Raw genomic sequence first — 19,164 nt, forward strand, 5'->3', positions numbered from 1 at the left:
AAGATGTGGGGAGGAGATGCCTGGGTCCCCGGGAGGCGATTGGCAAAACAGGGCGCCCATCACCGCCCCCTACTTCCTGGCCAGCCCCGGAAACTAGCGGGCGTGGGGAGGGGTGGTGGGGGATAGCGGCAGCAGCAGCCCCAGCCCTCAGAGAGACAGCAGGAAGGGAGGGAGGGAGGGAGGGAGCTGGGGGGACAACCCCCCACCATTCCTACCGCTATGGGCCCAGCCTCCCACTCTCACCTCCCCTCCATCGGCCGGGGCTAGGACACCCCCAAATCCTGTCGCCCCCTTGGCACCGACACCCCGACTGAGGCAGAGACACAGCCACCCGCCACCACCGCTGCCGCAGCCTGGCTGGGGAGGGGGCCAGCCCCCCAGGCCCCCCACCCCACTGAGGTGGGGGCAGGAAAGGGATGGGAGGAGGAGGGAGGAGGGAGCTAAAAGGGATGTGGAGGAGGGGATGGGGAAAGATTGGGTCTGGGAGGGTGGGCAGGGGAGAGGCTTGGTGGGAAAAGGATACGGGCCGACTTGGGAGAGGGTTGCTGGGGAAAGGAGAGGGGGCCTGAGAGGGAGGAAGGATGGAAGAGACACGAGGGAGGAGAGGTGGAGACCTTGTGAACTTGAGATGGGGGTGTGGACAGGGAATCTTGGAGAGGAAAGCCCCAACATCTTCCCCAGTTCCTTTTCTTGCCCTTTGGCCCCACGTGACCCTTGCGGGGTAGTGGCAGGCAGAAGGCAGTTTAGTGCCCTCCTTTCCCCAGCAGAATTTGCTTCCTAGGGATGCCCTGAGACACCTGTTTCTCTCAAGGCACGGGACCTCTTGTTTCTCAGTGGCCTCCATGCTGTGTTCGACCCTTACTGACATACAGATGCCTTGTGGGGGACCATGTTTTCTACATTGAGTGGGTGTGCCTTTGATGTGGTTTATGGCTTGTGTGTGGCTAGTTTGTCCTGTGCTCTCCATGGGTTGTGGAGAAATGATGTGTTATCTTCCATCAGAATTGCCTGTTCTCATATCTTACGTCCGTGTCTCATGTCCAGTCTTGACGTGTTCACATGTGTGTGTTTTCATCTGTTGCATCTGTTATGTGGTTTCATGTTTCTTGCACATCTTATGTTTACTTTAGCATGTAGAGATCATACCTTATTTTGTTTGGACTCACGGTTATGTGCATAGTCCCACCATATGCAGTCGTCTTCGTGTGTGGGATCTCGTGGCTTAGCTACTAGCGCACACTCATGTTGTGATCGTATTGGCCTGTTTATTGCATGTGTTTTCCCAGTCCCAGTTCACACCGCACACATGTGTGCCCCTTCGCATAATGTGCTGATGTGACACGTCCACAGCTTGTGTGCTTCTGGTTACATATACTATTTATTTCATAATTTTATTGCCAATATATTTTGTGAGCTGTATGCTCATTAACTCACTTGGCACTCCATTGTGCTTATAAATCCTCGGACATCCCTGCTCTGGAGAGAGTCACTTAATGTCACATATTAGAGGAAAAGGTAACTGGGCCTCCATGTCCCTAAAGAACCATCCCCATGCGCCTGACCTTGCTGACCCCGCTGGCCTGTGTCTCTTCATACACATTACATCCGGTGCCTGTGAACAGTCCGTGTCCATGGAGCTCAATGCATAGCACAGCGTCAGCTCTGCCATGTACATTATCTGTCCCCTGCTCTTTGCACTGTTGGCATGTATTTGATGACAGCGGCATCTTTCCCCTGTGGCATGTTAATCCCCTTTCTGTATGTTTCTCTTGTGTGCAAGATTGTATGTGCCATCTTGTCTAGATTGCTGTCACCCTGCCTTCACCGTGACCCTGTATTGTGTATTTTTATCCAGAGTAGGTTACTGTTAGCCTGGTGTGCTCATTGCTTTCTTGGTGGCTTTTCTTTTCATAGTTAATCGTCCTCAAGAGGGTAGCTATCTGATTGGTGTTCAGAACTGTTGTCTCAATAATTATGGCTATGTGGGTATGTACACAGCCTTATAATCTGTTCAGCAAATGTTTATTGAGCATCTTCCCTGCTTCCTTCTGTCCTGGGCATTGGGAATAAGAAAATCTCTGTCCTCAAGCTGCTTACACGTTAGGGAGGGAAACAAAGATAACCTCAAGTGGTTACACCCTGTCTAGTGTCAAGATGAGTGGTTCTCAAACTTATGTGCACATCAGACTCACCTGGATGGCTTGTTTAAAATAGTAAACAGATGCATGGGCCCAACGGCCTAAATTTCTGATTCAGTAATCTGGGATGAGGCCCAAGGATTTATTTTTCTGCACTTGGAGAATCAGTGATCAAGGTAAAAGTGTAATGAAAACACAGGCCTGGAGGGGTTCAGGAAGACCTCCAAAAAGTGACACTGAACTGTATAAGGCAAGTGAAGAGGCAGAAGAACATTCCAGCCAAAGGGAACAGCGTGTTCATGGCACAGAAGCGTGAAAGATAATGGTGTGTCTGAGGAACTGAAGTAAGTCAGTTTGACTAGAGCGAAAAGGCTTTTGTAGGGTTGTGGCCAAAGGTGTAAGCAGAAGTCAACTTGTCAAGAAGGGCCTTTGGGCAAGAGAGATGCTCAAATCTGTGCCACAGAAACATCTGTGGTTGCCATGTGGAAGATGGATTGAAGGGGAAGAGTTAGGAGCCTGTTGCAAATAGTCCAGGGGAGAAGCGCTTGTTCCAACTTGCGGGGGCAGTAGGATGAAGCAACTCAGAAAGCCTATTGTCCTAGAGCTGGCAGAGTCCCATTTCCTCTATCACCTGTTACCTTCACCCTTGGCAATGGACTTACCTTGGAGCACAGCCCTTCTGTCATTGGAAGCGCGTGCCTTTGGCCTTGATACAAGTGACAGATATTTGCCTGAACACCATTTGTGTGAATTGTGACCCTGCCCCAAACCATGGGGCAGAGTGGAGGAAGGAGGAAGAGCCTCTTCTTCCTGAACTCTTTCCTCTCCCAGGGCAGGTGGCGTAATGACCCTTTTACTCTCTGCCCTCCTTTTTTCGCTTGGTGAAGCCTTACACACTGCATGTCTGACCACATTGCCTGCAGTGTTGCTGGGAGGGAGGGAAGTGGGTGGTGGGATTTGTTTGCCTGTTCGTGGAAGCAGGATTAATAGATATAGGTATGTCCATGGGTTTATCTGGGAACAGGGAGCCTGCCTGGGTGGAGAGGGGTTTTAATGGGTATGAATTTACCATCCTTTATCGGTCATGGGTGTGACTGTAAGTTTGCGTATGTGTGTGAACAGGTCAGTCTTTGTATGGCTGTGTGTGTCTGAGTTTGCGTTAGTGACAAGAGCCTTTATTCTTGCCAGTCAGCCCCGGAGAATGTCTGTGTTTTGTCATTTCCACTGTATCTGCTGCGTGCTATGTGTGCATTTGTGTGTATATATACAGGCAGCAGCATAACCAAGTGGTTAGGAGCACAAGCTGCTTAGCTTTAAGCTAGGAAGTGCCTCTTAGGAGTCATATCACCTCAGGTAAGTTTTTTAACCTTTCTGGGTCTGTCTCCTTTAAAATGTAAATCGGGTGTTTCATATTTAAGGACTTAACATAGTATATAGACCAGCCCTGTCCAACAGAACTATAATGCAAGCCACATGTGTAATTTTTAATTTTCTGGTAGCTACATAAAAAAGGTAAAAGTAGCAGGGTGAAATTAATTTTAGTGTATTGAACCCAGTATGTCCAAAAGGTTATAATTTCACAATGTAATCAGTATAAAAGATTATTAATGGGATAGTTTACATTCTGTTTTTCCTTCAAAGTCTTTGAAATCTGATGTGTATTTTATATCTCTAAGCACCCCTCAGTGCAGGCTAGGCCACATTTCACGTGCTCAGTTGCCATATGTGGCTGGTGGCTACCATATTGGACAGCAGAGGGATAGACGATTATAAGATACTTACCAGCTACAAGCGTTAGCTATTATTAATGTCCTGTTGTTGTCTTGTGTCTGTGAGTTGTGGATGTCCATATCTTGTGTCTCATGTCTGAATGTATCTGGATCCTTCAGGGAGAGGGGTGGGAGAGCAGTCCTGAGCTCCCATCCCCACCGCCCCCATCCTAGAGAGGCTTTCTGGACAGGTTTTAATGGGAGCCCTGGCCCCCAGAGCCCCCCAGACCCTGCCTTCTGCACCTTGCCCGCCCCGTCCCTAATCCAGGAACCAGGCCCACTGGTTCTGTCCTTCGCCCCGTCCCCTGCAGGTGACCAGAATGGAGCTGTGGCCAGGGGTGTGGCCTCTACTGCTGCTGCTCTCCCTGCTGCTGCCCACTCTGTGGTTCTGCAGCCCCAGTGCCAAGTACTTCTTCAAGATGGCCTTCTACAATGGCTGGATCCTCTTCCTGGCTGTGCTCGCCATCCCTGTGTGTGCCGTGCGAGGACGCAACGTCGAGAACATGAAGTGAGGGGCAAGGGGTTTTGGGTGATGAGGGAACCTTAGGGTCAGAAGCAAGCAGGGGCTGGGGAGGGCACTGAGTGTGTAGGAGACACTGAGCGAGCCCAGGGACAAGGAAGCGGAGAAGACTGCAAAGATGCCCAGGAAGACGGGGGCCGGGGAGGGGGGCTGGGGCCTGCAGGTGGACGTCAGCAGGTCCCGCGGGAACCCCTTGCCTTGTGGAACCTCCACAGGATCTTGCGTCTGATGCTGCTCCACATCAAATACCTGTACGGGATCCGAGTGGAGGTGCGAGGGGCTCACCACTTCCCTCCTTCACAGCCCTACGTTGTTGTCTCCAACCACCAGAGCTCCCTCGACCTGCTTGGTGAGCAGCCTCCCCTAGCCACGCCCATCCTCCTGCAGCCCTCCCTGGGATCCCCTCCCTCACCTGGGGTGTTGCCCCCTTGCTCCCCCTGCAGGCCTCTGCCTGGGGTAGAGCTGCCCTCATAAGCAAGATAATACACCTTTAGTCACCTTTTCTTACTTTCTGGGGCTTCCCCACCCCTCACCCCCAGGTCTGCCTCTTCCTTTAGTTCTAGTCCCTGGGTGATGACCTGGGTGAGGTATCCTCACCCCACCCCCACCTCTGCCCTAGGGATGATGGAGGTACTGCCAGGCCGCTGTGTGCCCATTGCCAAGCGCGAGCTACTGTGGGCCGGCTCTGCCGGGCTGGCCTGCTGGCTGGCGGGAGTCATCTTCATTGACCGGAAGCGCACTGGGGATGCCATCAGTGTCATGTCTGAGGTCGCCCAGACCCTGCTCACACAGGATGTGAGTCACCCCGGGGGAATGGGGGTTATGGAGTAGAATAGTTGTAAATAAACTGATGTGCAGGGCCACCAGGCCTCACAAGTCCCATTACAGCATCACAGCCATTTTCTGATCCCTCCATATGTGTGTCTTCCTTGACTCTCTTTCTTTCCCAGGTACGGGTCTGGGTTTTTCCTGAGGGCACGAGAAACCACAATGGCTCCATGCTGCCCTTCAAACGTGGCGCCTTCCACCTCGCAGTGCAGGCCCAGGTGATTACTCCTTCCCGTCCACTACTGCCCCTCAAGCCCCCACCATCCCTTCCTCTCTCGGCAGAGGCTGGTCCTGGGCACCTCAGAAGGGAGCCGTGGGCTGATCGCTTTTCCTCTCCCTCAGGTTCCCATTGTTCCCATAGTCATGTCCTCCTATCAAGACTTCTACTGCAAGAAGGAGCGCCGCTTCACTTCAGGTGAGGGCTCTGTGCAGATCTGGGGTTCGGGGGTGGCCAGAAGGGCCATGGGAGAGGCTAGAGGGACATCCCCGTGGGGCAGGAGCTTCAGTCAGCGTCAGCACTGAGATGTCCACAGGATTATCTAAAGTGACCCCACATCAGCCAATAAGTATTTATTAAGCACCCCTATACCCTGCTAGATGGGTAACACTTGGTCCCTCCAAGAGAGGCCATTACTGTCTAGCCGGAAAGATAAAGCCTGTGTGCGCAGTTACAGCATTCGGCGGTGAACACTAAACCCAGACAGTGGGGCCGGCAGGGTGCTGAGGTGCCTGGACTGGGGCTGGGGAAGGCTTTGCGAGGGAGGGCCTCAGAGAACAGGTGGCAGCTGGTAAGCTGAGGGGGAGTTGTCCACGGCAGAGAACTGAAAGGTTGAGCAGGGAACTAAGCATCAGGAGAGCTCGGAAGCCAGGCGCCACCTGTGGGCAGAGTCCCGGTACACAGGCCATGATGGTGCTCACCCCCCTCCCAGGGCGATGTCAGGTACGGGTGCTGCCCCCAGTGCCCACAGAAGGGCTGACACCAGATGACGTCCCAGCTCTGGCCGACACAGTCCGACACTCCATGCTCACCGTTTTCCGGGAAATCTCCACTGATGGCAGGGGTGGTGGTGACTATCTGAAGAAGCCTGGAGGGGTGGGCGAGGCCCAGCTCTGAGCTCCCTTCCCATCTACCCCCACCCCCCACCGCCGTCTCCACACCTACCAGCCCAGTGGGCCCGAAGCTGGGCCAAGCCCTGTTCCTCATTTCCCCTCTCCCCACCTGTTCTCTTCTTTGGAATCTTCAACTTCTGAAGTGAATGTGGTTACAGAACCGCTCCCTGCCCCCTTCCCAGCACCGCCCCCCAACAGACTCTTGCCTAGGTGCGGCCTCCACTCTGAACCCCACCTTCCGTGCCATCCTGTCTGTGGGACAGTTGCCTCCCCCTCATCTTCAGTGGTTCAGCCTACACGAGGGTAGGAACACTCCATTCTGTCCCCAGTGGGCCCTCTTCCTTTGTGGTCTTCTCTACCTCTCCACCCCACATTGGCCAGTGGATTCATCCGTCCTGCGGGACAGTTTCTCACTCCCATGTCCACGGATTCAGTGGACTCATCCATTTGTGAGGACGACTCCTCACGCTGTGGCTGGAAGCTGATGCCTGGAATACTTCTCCCAGGCTCATCCTGGAAACATTCCTCAGCACCTTCTCCCTCCTTCCCGTGGAGCCTCCTGTCAGTGGGGGCTGGACTCTGTCACTCAGAGGTCTCATCCCTGCCCTTGTCCAAGTGCCCAGGGCTGAGCACACTCTTGGATGCCACATTTCTGCTTCCCCTCATCCCCTGGGTATAGTTGTTCAGTGGTCCTGGCCCCACCAAGCCCCCTACAGCCCTGCTGTACCATTCTAACCAGACACAAGGGGAAGAGGCAGACATCAGGTGCTGCACTCACTTCACCCTGGGGAGTTGGGGAAAGGAACTGAACCCTGGCTGGAGGGGATGGGAGGGCTTTTAATTTATTTCTCTTTCTTTTGAGGCTTCCCCTCTCTGAGCCAGTTTTCATTTCCTCCCTGTGGCATTAGCCACTCCCTGCCTCCCACCCCAGACCTGTGCTCACAACCACGGAGGTGGGCTGGGAGCGAAAGGAGAGGGTGGGACCCAGTGTTGCGTGGTTGATTTTTATTAATTATCTGGATAACAGCAAGAAACCGAGAATAAAGATTGAGAGAGATCTGGGCACTTTCTGGCTGCGTTTGTTAAGGAGTTAAAAAAGCAGTTCTTCTCCAGGCCCCTGCCCCAGCCGGAGCCAAGACAACCCGCCTTCCTCCTTCCTTCAGCTTTCCGAAGTTTCCACTGTTCATTGCTCCTTAGCGGCAGACAGCCTTCTCTGCAGCTCCCCAGCCGGCCCATCCCAGAGGATTAGTGGGTCCAGTTTCTGTATAAATTAGTGGGGCAGGGGCTCTGCAGGGGCTCCTTAGCTCCGCCGATTGAGGCCTGGGCCCAGGCTGTTGTCCTCGCAGGAGCCTGGTTAATGACAAGGAGACAGGCAGACACATTGACTGTGGACTTCTTGGACGCCTGGAGTGGGCCCTGGACACTGAAGGATTGACAGTCTCGCTCACCAATAAGTGGAGCCACCAAGTTGGAGACAGACCAGGAGAAGGGGTGGTAAAGTGCGGGACTGGGGAAGGCCTGGGGTGAGCGAGTGGAGGAGAAGAGGTTCTGGACAAGAGGAAACTGGGTTGGGAAAAGGTGTCTGGAAGAGCTGGGGGCAGCTGTTGGGAGATGGGGGTCCCCACAGAGAGGGGCATGGGGACTCACAGGCACCTAGCCTCTCCTCCAGCAGCAGAACCTGGTCACTGAGAGACTCAATCCTGTCGCCTCGGCCCCACAGCTCTGCCACCTGTTCGGGCTGCAGCTCTTCTGGGGGCATGGGCAGCACTGCTCGGACCCAGGCTCCAGCCTGACTGGCCCACTACAAAGGAAGAGACACCTCAGGGTGTTGGGGGTGGGGTCTGCCACCCAGACTTGGCCCCAGGCATCTCCACTCACCTGCTCCAGCCGCTCCAGGCGCCCTCGCAGCTCGCGAATCTCCCGCCTCAGGGCACGCTCATCGTGTCCAGCCTCCTGAACTGGGACAAAGGAGCGAGCCGAGAGTGACCACTGCCCCGGCCCCGCCTCTGGTCCGGCCCTCCGCGTGCCCCACGCACCCACCCACTCACCGGCCACGCTGAGGATGCTGGCACTGGTTGGGGGCTCTGGGGCCCCTTCTCCGCAAGTGCGCCCGTCGGCGCCCAGCACCAGGCCCTGGGGGCAGCCACAGGTGAAGCTGCCTGCTGTATTGAGGCATCCGTGCGAGCAGAGAGTGACGCCAGCCCTGCATTCATCCACGTCTAGTTACCGGAAAGAGGAGGGGGCTGAGGGGGGCGGGGCGGAGGTGGGCACCACAGCGGGTAGGGAAGTTCTGGCGTCACCCCGAGGGAGGGCGAGGCAACTCACCCACGTGACAGTGCTTCCCACCCCAGCCCGGGGCGCACTCGCACTGGTCCGGCCGGACGCAGACGCCTCCGTTCTGGCAGGGCTTGGCGCAGATGGCTGCGGGCGCAGGAAGCGGGGTTCAGAACCGAGCGGAAGGCCTGGCTCTCCAGCCCGGCCGGGCGCACCTCCCCCGAGGCCTGGGAAGACCCAGCCTCACCTTCGTCACAGGTGAGCGCCCCGGGATGCCGCTTTTTCCAGCCCTGGCAGCACACGGCGTGGGTCTGCTGCACCTCCCTCCTTACCTCCCGCCAAGCCACATGGTACGTGGTCCTGGAACACAGCGCCGGGCTCTGGACATTGGCATATGGGTCCTGGTCCCGGTTCTGGGGGTTCGTTCCTCTTGAGAGACCCCAGAGCCCAGGCTCCCCACCCCTCACCTGTAGGTGCTGCAGACACGCCTTCCAGAGCAGAGAGTCAAGTAGGGCTTATATACGGGTTGGCTGTAGGACTCGTTGTAACGGAGTGGGACCACCAGCGTCTGCTTGGAGCAGACCCCCTGACTGCACCCATGCGGGGGAAAGTGAGAGGCATTGAGTGGGCCAGGCCCTGGGGAGCCAGGAGCCCCACTTCCCTTCAGGCTCCACTGAGGCCCCACCCTCCCTAAAAATGACAGCCTCCCCCCCATTCTGAACTTTGTTTTGCCACCTGTGAAACCCCAGCCCCAGCAGGTTTCATGAAGACCTCACCCCTGGCCCTGCCCCCTCTGTTATCACCTCTCTTTGAGGGATCCACCCTTGGCCCCCTCGCCTGTCATCAGTAGCAGGAGGAATGAGAGTCCGCCTAAGACAGTGCACAGCTCAGCCCTGGACCCCATGTTTCTCCTTGACTTCAGACTCTGCCAGCTGCAGGCAAGAAGAGGTTAATGGAGGTCCTTCCCCTCTCCTGTTAACTTCTCCAGTTCCAACCCTTCCAAGAGCAGTCTGCTGGTGCCCTTTAAGTGGGGCAGGACATTCATTTGCACACTTGTACTAGCCACCAGGATTGTCTACACCCGCAGTTACATTTAACTAACACCCCCCTTCCTTTAGCACATCATGGTCCATGCAGCACCATACAAGCTCACAGCCCGACACACTCCCTCCACCTCCCCTCATGACCCTCCTGTCTCTGACGTGCCCTCTTCCATCCTAATCCTCCTACCTTCAAAATATCAGATATGCACCATTACACCCCTTTACACCTTGTACACACCCACACACCTGGAAACCCCACCTTAAACACATTCCTGCTACCCTCACGCACCCACACCACCACATACACCCTGGACCCACTCCCCTCACTCAGACAACACACCCAACTCACACTCAACTCTAAGACTCTGAGTGACCCCCAGTCTTTCCCCATTGACGTTCTCTCCCCACCTGTCTTTCCCCCTCTCCTGGAGACTTCAGGCCACCAACCTCGGAAGCAGCAGCTCAGACTGGTGGGCGGGCTGCGCTGGCTGCAAAGGAGAGGAGGGGCGGGCCAGACAGAGCCCTCCCATTCCTGCCCCCTCCCACAAGCCTCCTCCACAGCTGGAGCTTGGTCAGTTCAGTGGGGTCCAGATCCCACTCCCTTCACCCGCCCCAGCCAAGCAAAGGGCCCCTCAGAAGTCTCTTCTCAACCCTATGAGGCCCCTTATTTTTGGAACTCCCCAAATCAGCAGAGACTACTAGCTTTAAACACCAGCAGCACCCCTGGCCCTTGCCCTCCATCCTTCAACCCAACACAGACTAGGGAAGAACTGAGGGGCAGGAAAAGTCAGAGCTGGCAGAGAACAAAGTGGGGTCAAGTCATGGGAGAAAAGGCAAGAGCAGATGAGAAAAGAAAGAAGGGTGCGGTGGGGACTGCCCAGGGCGGTAAAGGGAAAATTGCCCCCATTTCTTGATGACATTTGTTAGGGCCTGGTGGGGGGTATGCAAAGTTGAGTCAGCCACTGCCCCCCATGCCAGAGCAGACAGGGCCTTATTGTCTCCACCAAGATTCCTTCTTTCAGGAAGAGGAGGCTCATTGTCCAACCCCTCACCCAGCTCTGGCCTACAAAGGTCAAAAAGGGGCACAACAAATGCCTACCCTGACCCTTAGCCCCCTCGTCTAGCCTGGGGGCTGGCTGGCGCATTCCACCCATGAGGCTGGGGCCCAAACCACTAGAGCCCTGGGCTCAGCCCCCCAATCACAGGCTGGGACAGGAAGAGAATTGTCCTCAGCAGGAAAGAACCCGCAGAGAATCAGGAACCCACACAGAATGGGCATTGAGAGAGCGGAAACACCAAGGGGGTCCCACCCCAGACCAGGCATCCGGGCACCCGGGCCTCAGGCTCTCCATCCCCACCCTCCCTGGGGAGCCAGGTCTCCCTCACCTGGAAATGAGTCAAGCCAAACTGAGTAAATGGAACTTTATTTCCATAAATACAGGGGTAACACCCATTCAAGGGTAGCTAAAAGAGGGGCTGGAGCCTCAAAGAAACTGGGCTCCCCAAGGGCACCCCAATACTGAACATAGGGACTGGGGGATCCCCAAACCTGAGATGGGCCTCACGGGCCACAGATATTCCCCAACACTGACACTTCAAGAATGGAAATGTCCCCATAGGGGAGCCTCAGAACCCCACTCTCATGGGTGGTCCTTCCTGGGGGTTGGGAGGGCTCACAACAGGGGAGTTCAGACGAACAGGGAACATGGGGAAAACAGAAGCTAAAAATGTCCTGAGTGGCCTGGAAGGAGACCCCTGTGGTGGGCAGGAGCTGGATTCTGCGCCTCCGGCCAGAGTCGAGGAGCAGCCACGAGTAAACCTGGCTTCTCCCTTCCCAAGCTTGGCCTTAAGAGGGTGGGGGCGCTTGCAGCGCGCCCCAAACGAGAGGACACGAGATGGCGGAAACCAGGATTTGCCTTTCACAGAAGAGCGGAGGAAGGGGCCCTGGGAGCCCTGGTTGGTGGGAGAGCGATGAGGTGGTCACGGGCACACCAGGGCCTGACATCCAAGGCTACCACTTGGTCTCTGGGCTGGGGAGTTCCTGAGGGATCCCTCAGGAGAGCCAAGGTTCAATGCAGGTCTCATAAAGGGTACGGTTGGAGTGCCAGGCCGTGTGGGAGATCCCAGCCATTGGACACCTCACTATGGCCCCCCGAGCCAGGAGAGTCTTCAACCCAAAAGAATCCCGCAGATAAACCTTCAAGGTGGGCAAAGGGGCATGGAAGAAAGACATAGGGAGGACAAAGTGAGTTCCTGCTGGTGTCCCAGACCCCCTCCCCACAGGGTGAACCTTTCAACTCCCGTGTCAGTGGCAGAGAGAGCCACGGACAGCTGGGACAGTGCGTGCAGAAAGGGAAGGTAATTCCAACGAACTCACCAGTTGCTCCTCCATCTCCAAGACCGTCTCATTTGCATCATAGAAACCAAAGAAGCTACAAAAAGATTGGGGGGTAAGGGGGAGGTTATCAGGAGAGCTGGAGAAAATCAAGGTGGGCTAGGGTCCTTCAGGAACTCATGGCCTGTTGAGGACACAAGCAGCAAGGAGGACACTCAAAATACCAATATTTAACTGGGTATCATGTACCTCATGAGGTGATGCACTGAGGGTACAGCATCACTTCTGCAGAATTCCCATCAAAAATGCACAGTCTGAATCTAATCATGAGGAAATAGCCAACAAATCCAAACCGAGGGACATTCTATAAAACAGCTGGCTCATACGCTTCAAAAATATCAACGTCGTGTACAAAGACCAAGGAAGTAATCCAGATTAAAAGGGACTAAAGAGACATGACAACTAAATGCAACACAGGATCCTGGGTTGGATCTTGCACTGGATTTTTTTCTATAAGGACAATTGGGAAAATTTGAATAAGGTCTACAGAGTACTGTATCAATGTTAATTTCCTGATTTTGATCATTATTGTGGATATGTAAAAGAATGTCCTGTACATAGAAAATAGACACTGACATACTGAAGTTTTCAAGGGTGAAGAGATATCATGCAAGCTGCTCTCAAATGGTTCACACACATACTCCGTACATATATACATATGTGTATATATATATATATGGAGAGAGAGAGAGAGAGGGAGGGAGAGAGAGAGGATGCTAAGGTAAACTCGGTAAGATGTTAACATTTGGGAAACCTAGGTGAAGAGTATACAAGATTGCTTTGTACTACTTTGGTAATTTCTTGAGTATGAAATTATTTCAAAATAAAAAGTTCTTAAATTTTTTTTAGTTAAGAATATTTAACTGGCATGGGCACTGAGTGGACACAGGCCATAAATAACTGAACAAATGCCAGCATGGGCTATGGGAGCAAAGAGGAGAGGCTACTACCCTAGTTTTAGAGCATCAACAAAGGCTTCCCAGCGATTACCCTGGACTAAGGAAGGCTGTCCCAGGCAAATGCAACAGCAAGAGCAGCACAGAGGTAAGGCACAGCTGGGTGCGGGGGGTGCTGGGTTGGAGGCCTGGAGGCCTTGTTGAAGGGCTGGATTTCACACGGTAGGGGCACAAAGACCTGGATTTTAAACTCCAGCTCTACCACACACTCCCCACTGTGTGTGGTTGATCATGTTGCTTATCTTCTTGGCCCTGTATAAGAATACCTCCTTTGTAGAGAGGAAGCAAAACATTGTGGTTGGGGTTCCCTGGTGGCGCAGTGGTTGGGAGTCCGCCTGCTGACACGGGTTCGTGCCCCGGTCCGGGAAGATCCCACATGCCGCGGAGCGGCTGGGCCTGTGAGCCATGGCCGCTGAGCCTGCATGTCCGGAGCTCCGCAATGGGAGAGGCCACAGCAGTGAGAGGCCCGCATACCAGAAAAAAAAAAAAAGAAAGAAGAAAACATTGTCCTTAAGTCAGACAGCCTGACTTCACCACTTAACTAACTCTATGAATGTAGGCAGGTTATTTAATCTCTTTGTACTTAAGTTTCCTTATATGTCAAAAGAGGATAGTAGTAATTACCCTATAGGGTTGTTGTGAGAATTAAATGAGCTTTATTTGAAAAGTACTTGGAATAATGCTTTGGGACATAAAAGGTGCTATATAACCTTGAGCCATTCTTACCTTCACAGGATTGTTTGAAATGAGATAAAAAATAAATCCCACCTCTAACTATTATAAGGCATGTCACTCATTCACTTAAAACCTTCCAACGTGTTCCTCTCACTCAGAATTTTCAAAAAGCAAGGGCCATGGTTGCCAGGGGCCAGGGAGGGGCAGGGATGAGGGAGTTGCCGTTCTTTAAAGGGTATGGGGTTGCAATTTGGGAAGGAAAAAAAGGTTCTGGAGATAAATAGTGGTGATGCTTATATAAGAATGTGAATGGACTTGACGCCACCGAACTATACACTTAAAAATGGTAAAATTTTATGTTGTGTATATTTCAGGAAAAAAGGGGGGGTGCTTACTGTGCCCCACAAAGGCTCTCTGTAACTGGCTCCCTGCTACCTCTTTCACCTCCTCTCCCACCCTCTCCATAGCTCCCTGCACTCTAGCCACATGGACCTCCTTATTCCTCAGACCTGCCTCAGGGCCTTTGCAGGTGCTACTCCTGTCCCCTGGGTTGTTCTTCCCCCAGTTTGATGCACAACTCTTTGCCTCACTTCCTTCAGTCTCTGCTCAAATGGCAACTCTTCCAGAAGGACTTCTCTGGCCACCAGCTAATATAGGCCGTGGCCATCCTCTAATCCCTTCCCCTGCCTTATTTTATCACCACTTGGCATATAGATTTACATTTATTATCTGTCTCCCCCACAAGAATGTAAGCTACATAACACCATGGACTTCTCTTTCATTTACTACTGCATCCCCAGGACCCAGAACAGTGCCTAGGCACACAGAGTATTTGTTGAGTGACTAAAGTAGATCAGGTGACGTTTCAGATCACTCATGATGATCAAAGGCAGGCACAGAGTGCCGTGAAGCCATGGATTTTCCTGAGGAATAGGATAGAGGGGATGAGCTGGAGGCTATTACAGTAGTCCAGGTAAGTAAAAGAGGTGGTAGGAAATGTGATTACATGGCATGTGGAACTATACACACGTACCAATGTCATATTCCTGGTTTTGATACTGTGCTATAGTTACATAGGATGCAGCCATTGAGGGGAACTTGGTGATGGATACACAGGACCTCTCTAAACTATCTTTGCAGCTTCCTATGAATCTGTAAATATTTCAAAGTTAAAAGTTTTTACAAAGGGGGGTTGGTAGGGATGGAGAACAAGCAGACTCTACCTAGTAGAGTCAGCGGGGCTTAGTGACTGGCTACGTATAAGAGGCTAGGAGATGACTCCCAGGTTTTGGTCTTGGGTGACAAGATGAGTGGAGGGTAGGGGTATTACCCAGTGGAAGCAGCAGGCCAGTTTTAGAAATGAGATAAAGACTGGTGGGGGCTGGAGTGTCCTTAGCCAATCTTCAGGCCACACAGTCCCTTATTACCTGGACTGCCAGGGGGTAATGACACCATCATCAGGGCCCCCAATCAGCACCAGGCGGCCCACACGAAGAAAGTTCTTCCGCCAAGCTGCAGAGCGGGAAGAAGAGAGCCTGAGTCAGTCACAGGGGTCAGGCCAGGCTGGAGAGGGGAACACAGGGGGTCAGAGAAGCAGAAAATGGGACCAGGGTAGGAGCCTGGGGTCTTACCAGTGGCATTGGGATGGTCTCTTTCCCCATTGATCAGGGCCAAGAAGCTGCTGGCATTGAGGTACAAGTCATCATGGTGGGGGTCTGGGTACAAACAGCAGTTAGAAAGGTTGTCAGAGAAGCAGGGAGAAGAGGCAAGACCAGAGGCTGGAAGACCAATCTGGAGGCTAAAGTAATAGACAAGGTGAATAGTAATATAATAGTAGCCATGATAATTGTAAACATAATAGCAAACACCTTTTTCTAACACCTGCTATGAGCCAGATACTGTTCAAAGTACATTACATTCATTAATTTATTTAATCCTCATAACCACCCTATAAGGTATGTACTATATCATTATACAGATGAGGAAAATTGAGTCACAGGAAGGTTGAGTAACTTGCCCAAAGTCATGCCGCAGGGCCAGGCTTCAAACCCAAGCAGTCTGGACCCAGCAGCATCCATGGTCTTAAAAACTACACCAGGCGTTTGCAAACTATGACTCATTAGCCAAATCCAGTTCACTGCTTGTTTCTGTAAATAAATTTTATTGCCAACACAGACACACTCATTCATTTACATAAGATATATGGCTGCTTTCACATGACTGTGGCAGAACTGAGTGGCTGTGACAGAGACTACGGCCTGCAAAGCTCAAAATATTTACTACCTTGCCCTTTAAGGATACAGTCGGCCGACCCCTGCAGCAGGCTATACTCTCTAAGGCAAATAAGGTGATACACATAAAGCATTTTGAACAGTGCCTGTTCACATAGTAAGTGCTCAATAACTGTTAAGTTATCATTATCATTGCTGTTGGTTATGGTAGAGGTGGGAGCAGCAGGCCCTATCCTCCAGGATGCCCTTTCCATGGAGGCCCCAGTTTGGCATGTCCTACTCACCATGCCAGTAGTTACAGATGGAGAATTCCTGGCCCCAGGGGCTATAGCAGATGCGGTAGAGGTTGGACCTCATGGAGGTGGGGAACAGCCACTTCAAATAGTCCGTGTCTGGCAAGAGAACAGCAGTGCCAGCTGGTTCCAAACTTGTGCCCTCAAGACTCAGGGTCCCCCCCCCCATGGAGCCCACAGTGCCCACTCACCTCCATACTGTCCCATCTGTGGAGAGGAGAGAGAGATGAAAGAATCCACATTGTGGTCATCCATCACAGACAGCAGTGCCCGGCATACCAGGCCCCCTGCAGGCGGAACACCACATTGGGCAGGGACTTAGGGACAGCCGGGCCAACACTGCCCCCCGTCCGCACCCCCCACACACGCAGTGTACCTAAAGGAAACTGAAGCCCAGAGAAGGCGCACACCCTGTGTCAAAACATCCATGTAAGTGACAGCCAGAATTCGACACTGGGTGTCCCGACTAACTGTAGGGTGCTTTTTACTGTCCCACTACCTTTTATGTCCAAGAACCATGGGTAATGGGCAAAGAAAGGGGCAGCAGTGCAGGGATCCTCCCTCCCACTCAGGACACACACAGAGATAAGACCCAGGTACTGAGGGAAGTCAGAAAAGGAGGGCTCAAGTATCAGGGCTCTGGCTGAAGCAATGTGGCTCAAAAAAGGGAACACTAGGCAGTGTCCCTCAGATAAGGATCAAGCCTCAGATAGGGCTTAGGAGCTGGGGTGGGAGACGGTGCCTACCCTGCGAGTAGCAGATGAGATGCACCCCTTGAGGGGCCTTTGCCATGATGGGGGCCACAGCCTCTCGGAACCCTTGCACCTGTTCCCACAGGGGCCGCAAACTCTCTCTCCCATCGAAGAGATCGAGCACTGTCACCACAGTCCCAGGGTGTGTCTGTGGGAAGGGGGCAATGCCCCAACCGGGGATGGACGATGAAGCCCCTCCACACCGACCCCTGGCCAGCGCCCACATGCCTATTGTGCCCTGCTAGAACCAAGGATCTCTCGTCCCCAGACTTTCCCCACGCCAGCACCAGCTCCCCGAGGAAGTTGGCAGGCCCAGCATTCAATTCCCCATTCTTCTTCCCCAGCCTCTGTAGACGCCACCAACGCCCCACAACCGGAGGTCCCCTGCCAGACCTCGTTGATGTATTCCAGCAGGTGGCGGAAGCTGTACGAGCTGTCAAAGAGCCCATGCACCACGATGACCGGCTTGTAGGAAGCCCGATGGGGCGCGGGGGTTGCGGGCAGCAGCAGCAGCAGGAACGGCAACAGGAGCAGGAACCCCGCCGGGGGGAGCCGCAGCCCCGGGAGCCCCAGCATGCTCCCGCCTGAGAAGGGGGCGATGAGGGCCTGTGAGAGAGATGACAACACCCCCTGCCTTCCGAACAGACGCCGGCAATCAAGCCTCCCCTGCCCGTTTCCACACCAGGTCCTTGTCACAAAATATCCTACTTTTACTCTAGTCCTCTCCCCACGAACACCGCCCCCAACCACATTGTAAACGCACTGACGCTCACCCAAGCCCCGCCCCTAACTCAGCGGGGACTCTGTCCCCAGGCCAGCATCTTCCTAATGCATTATCCCAGCCAGGCAAGACGGGGGTTTTGCAAGAAAGACCCCTGAGCAGCAGCGCAGGACCCCTGGAGAGTGCAAAGGCCCACCTGGCCTGGGTCCGTGAGCCTCGCTCTGCCCGCTGTTTACTTCCCTGCAGCTTGGAACCCACGTGGGGGAGGGGAAGGGTGTAAGGAGAACGCGCGCAGGGGAATGACGGATGGGAGAGGGGAGGCTGCTCAGGGTCGCACTCAGCCGTCACGTCCGGGGCTTTCCCTACCAACCGTGCCAGTGTCCCCCGCAACGCAGGCCCGAGACTGGAGGGGCAATGGAACAATCCATTGCGCCGAAAGAGCGGGGGAGGAAATAGGTGGAGCGATCCACTTAGACCGGCGGGGAGAGGCAGAAGCAGCAAACATGTCCTGGGAATTGAGAGACTGCCTCTTCAGTCCCTGCGGCAGCAGCGACCCAAGGGTCCCATTTCCCGGCCTTGATTCGCCCTACTTCCCAATTCAGGCGTCCGGCTCCGCAAAGGAACACGGAGTTTAGTTCTCTTTCCCCAGGGAGGCGCTGGGAGAACAGACTGGGGAAAGGTAGTCCTTCGCAGTTCGCCGTCCGTCTGATGAGGGCTGAAGGTAGCCCAGGCGGACCCTACTCCTAACCCCTTCCCTCCCGCCCGCGCCGGATCTGCGTCTTACAACTCTTCATCCTGAAGTGCTTGTAGTGCCCTTGTTTCCAGAGACACGGAGAGCCCTCGAGGCCCCTCGAGGTAAAAGTGCAGCTTGGCCCAGTTTCTTCTGCCCTACTCTACTCCGGGGCCCATCTGTGACACCACCCCCGTCCCCCAGGGGCGGAGGGACCCTAGGGCAGCGCTGACTCAGGCTCGTTTGCTTTCGGATGAGTCTTTCCACCAGAGCGACTCCACAGCCCCGCCCTGAACTTGGAGCTCCTTGTGGGCGGCTCCTTACTCAGACCTTCCCACTCGGTCTGGACTTCTGAACTCCAGGCGTCCCGCACCTCTCCACCTGTGACCCCTACCGATACCCAGGTGCCCGGGTTAGGGCTTTTACTTAGCATTTAAAGACGTTTCCCTTGATTTTTTTAAAAAAAATCGCAACTTCTCTGAATTCCTCTCTCTATTCACAAGGTCTTTGCCAGTCTAAGTCTCTCCCAATAAAACCAACTTGCGCCCCGAGCTGTGTAGAGGATGGGGTGGCGGTAGAGGGTTCGGGGCTCACGCGAACGCGAACGCCTTAGAAGCCAAGTGAGCGGTATGGGGCTGTGATCTAAATCTCTGGGGCCTGGGAATCGCCCTGGCAAGCGCCTCTCTTACAACTCTGTAGTTTCTGCCTGGAGTCAGAGGGGAAGGACAG

At 54.0% G+C, this 19,164-nt stretch overlaps 3 protein-coding genes across 5 annotated transcripts; 1 reads left to right on the forward strand and 2 right to left on the reverse strand.

The window, feature by feature from the left end:
• Window positions 1–297: 297 nt before the first annotated feature.
• Window positions 298–6,369, forward strand: AGPAT1 (1-acylglycerol-3-phosphate O-acyltransferase 1; the record flags this gene model as incomplete). The annotated part of the gene is made up of 7 exons (XM_082848646.1): window positions 298–399; window positions 4,219–4,415; window positions 4,643–4,776; window positions 5,047–5,222; window positions 5,378–5,473; window positions 5,598–5,670; window positions 6,185–6,369. Exons 2-7 carry the CDS (start codon window positions 4,228–4,230, stop codon window positions 6,367–6,369), a joined length of 852 nt encoding a protein of 283 aa, XP_082704772.1. The 5' UTR covers window positions 298–399; window positions 4,219–4,227.
• Window positions 6,370–6,815: 446 nt separating this feature from the next.
• On the reverse strand, window positions 6,816–9,543 carry EGFL8 (EGF like domain multiple 8; the record flags this gene model as incomplete). Its single annotated transcript, XM_082848918.1, has 8 exons — window positions 6,816–7,715; window positions 8,013–8,166; window positions 8,244–8,323; window positions 8,414–8,584; window positions 8,691–8,786; window positions 8,887–8,999; window positions 9,107–9,229; window positions 9,443–9,543. The coding sequence occupies 8 exons, from the start codon at window positions 9,541–9,543 to the stop codon at window positions 7,666–7,668; spliced, it is 888 nt and encodes a 295-aa protein (XP_082705044.1). The 3' UTR covers window positions 6,816–7,665.
• Window positions 9,544–11,200: 1,657 nt separating this feature from the next.
• On the reverse strand, window positions 11,201–18,684 carry PPT2 (palmitoyl-protein thioesterase 2). Of its 3 annotated transcripts, none has more exons than XM_082847167.1 (9): window positions 18,490–18,684; window positions 17,378–17,568; window positions 16,979–17,132; window positions 16,424–16,519; window positions 16,224–16,331; window positions 15,340–15,423; window positions 15,136–15,220; window positions 12,060–12,114; window positions 11,201–11,879 (listed from the first exon to the last, which is right to left on the reverse strand). In XM_082847167.1, the coding sequence occupies exons 1-9, from the start codon at window positions 18,497–18,499 to the stop codon at window positions 11,736–11,738; spliced, it is 927 nt and encodes a 308-aa protein (XP_082703293.1). In that variant the 5' UTR covers window positions 18,500–18,684; the 3' UTR covers window positions 11,201–11,735. The 3 variants fall into 3 exon arrangements, with proteins under 3 accessions (XP_082703293.1, XP_082703294.1, XP_082703292.1); XM_082847168.1 differs by having other exon boundaries at window positions 17,378–17,590; XM_082847166.1 differs by lacking the exon at window positions 18,490–18,684 and adding an exon at window positions 18,076–18,345.
• Between the last annotated feature and the right edge of the window lie 480 nt (window positions 18,685–19,164).

This window comes from Leucopleurus acutus, assembly GCF_964270905.1.
Source record: "Leucopleurus acutus genome assembly, chromosome: 10".
Lineage (NCBI taxonomy): Eukaryota > Metazoa > Chordata > Mammalia > Artiodactyla > Delphinidae > Leucopleurus > Leucopleurus acutus.

Coding starts and splice junctions, on each gene's coding strand:
- PPT2 (XM_082847166.1), bottom strand. CDS start 18,133: ATGGATTGTTCCATTGCCCCTCCAGTCTCGGGCCTGCGTTGCGGGGGA. Junction 17,569..18,075: donor TTGCGGGGGACACTGGCACG/GTTGGTAGGGAA, acceptor CCCCCTTCTCAG/GCGGGAGCATGCTGGGGCTC. Junction 12,115..15,135: donor ATTACCCCCTGGCAGTCCAG/GTAATAAGGGAC, acceptor ATCTTTTTGTAG/CTTCTTTGGTTTCTATGATG.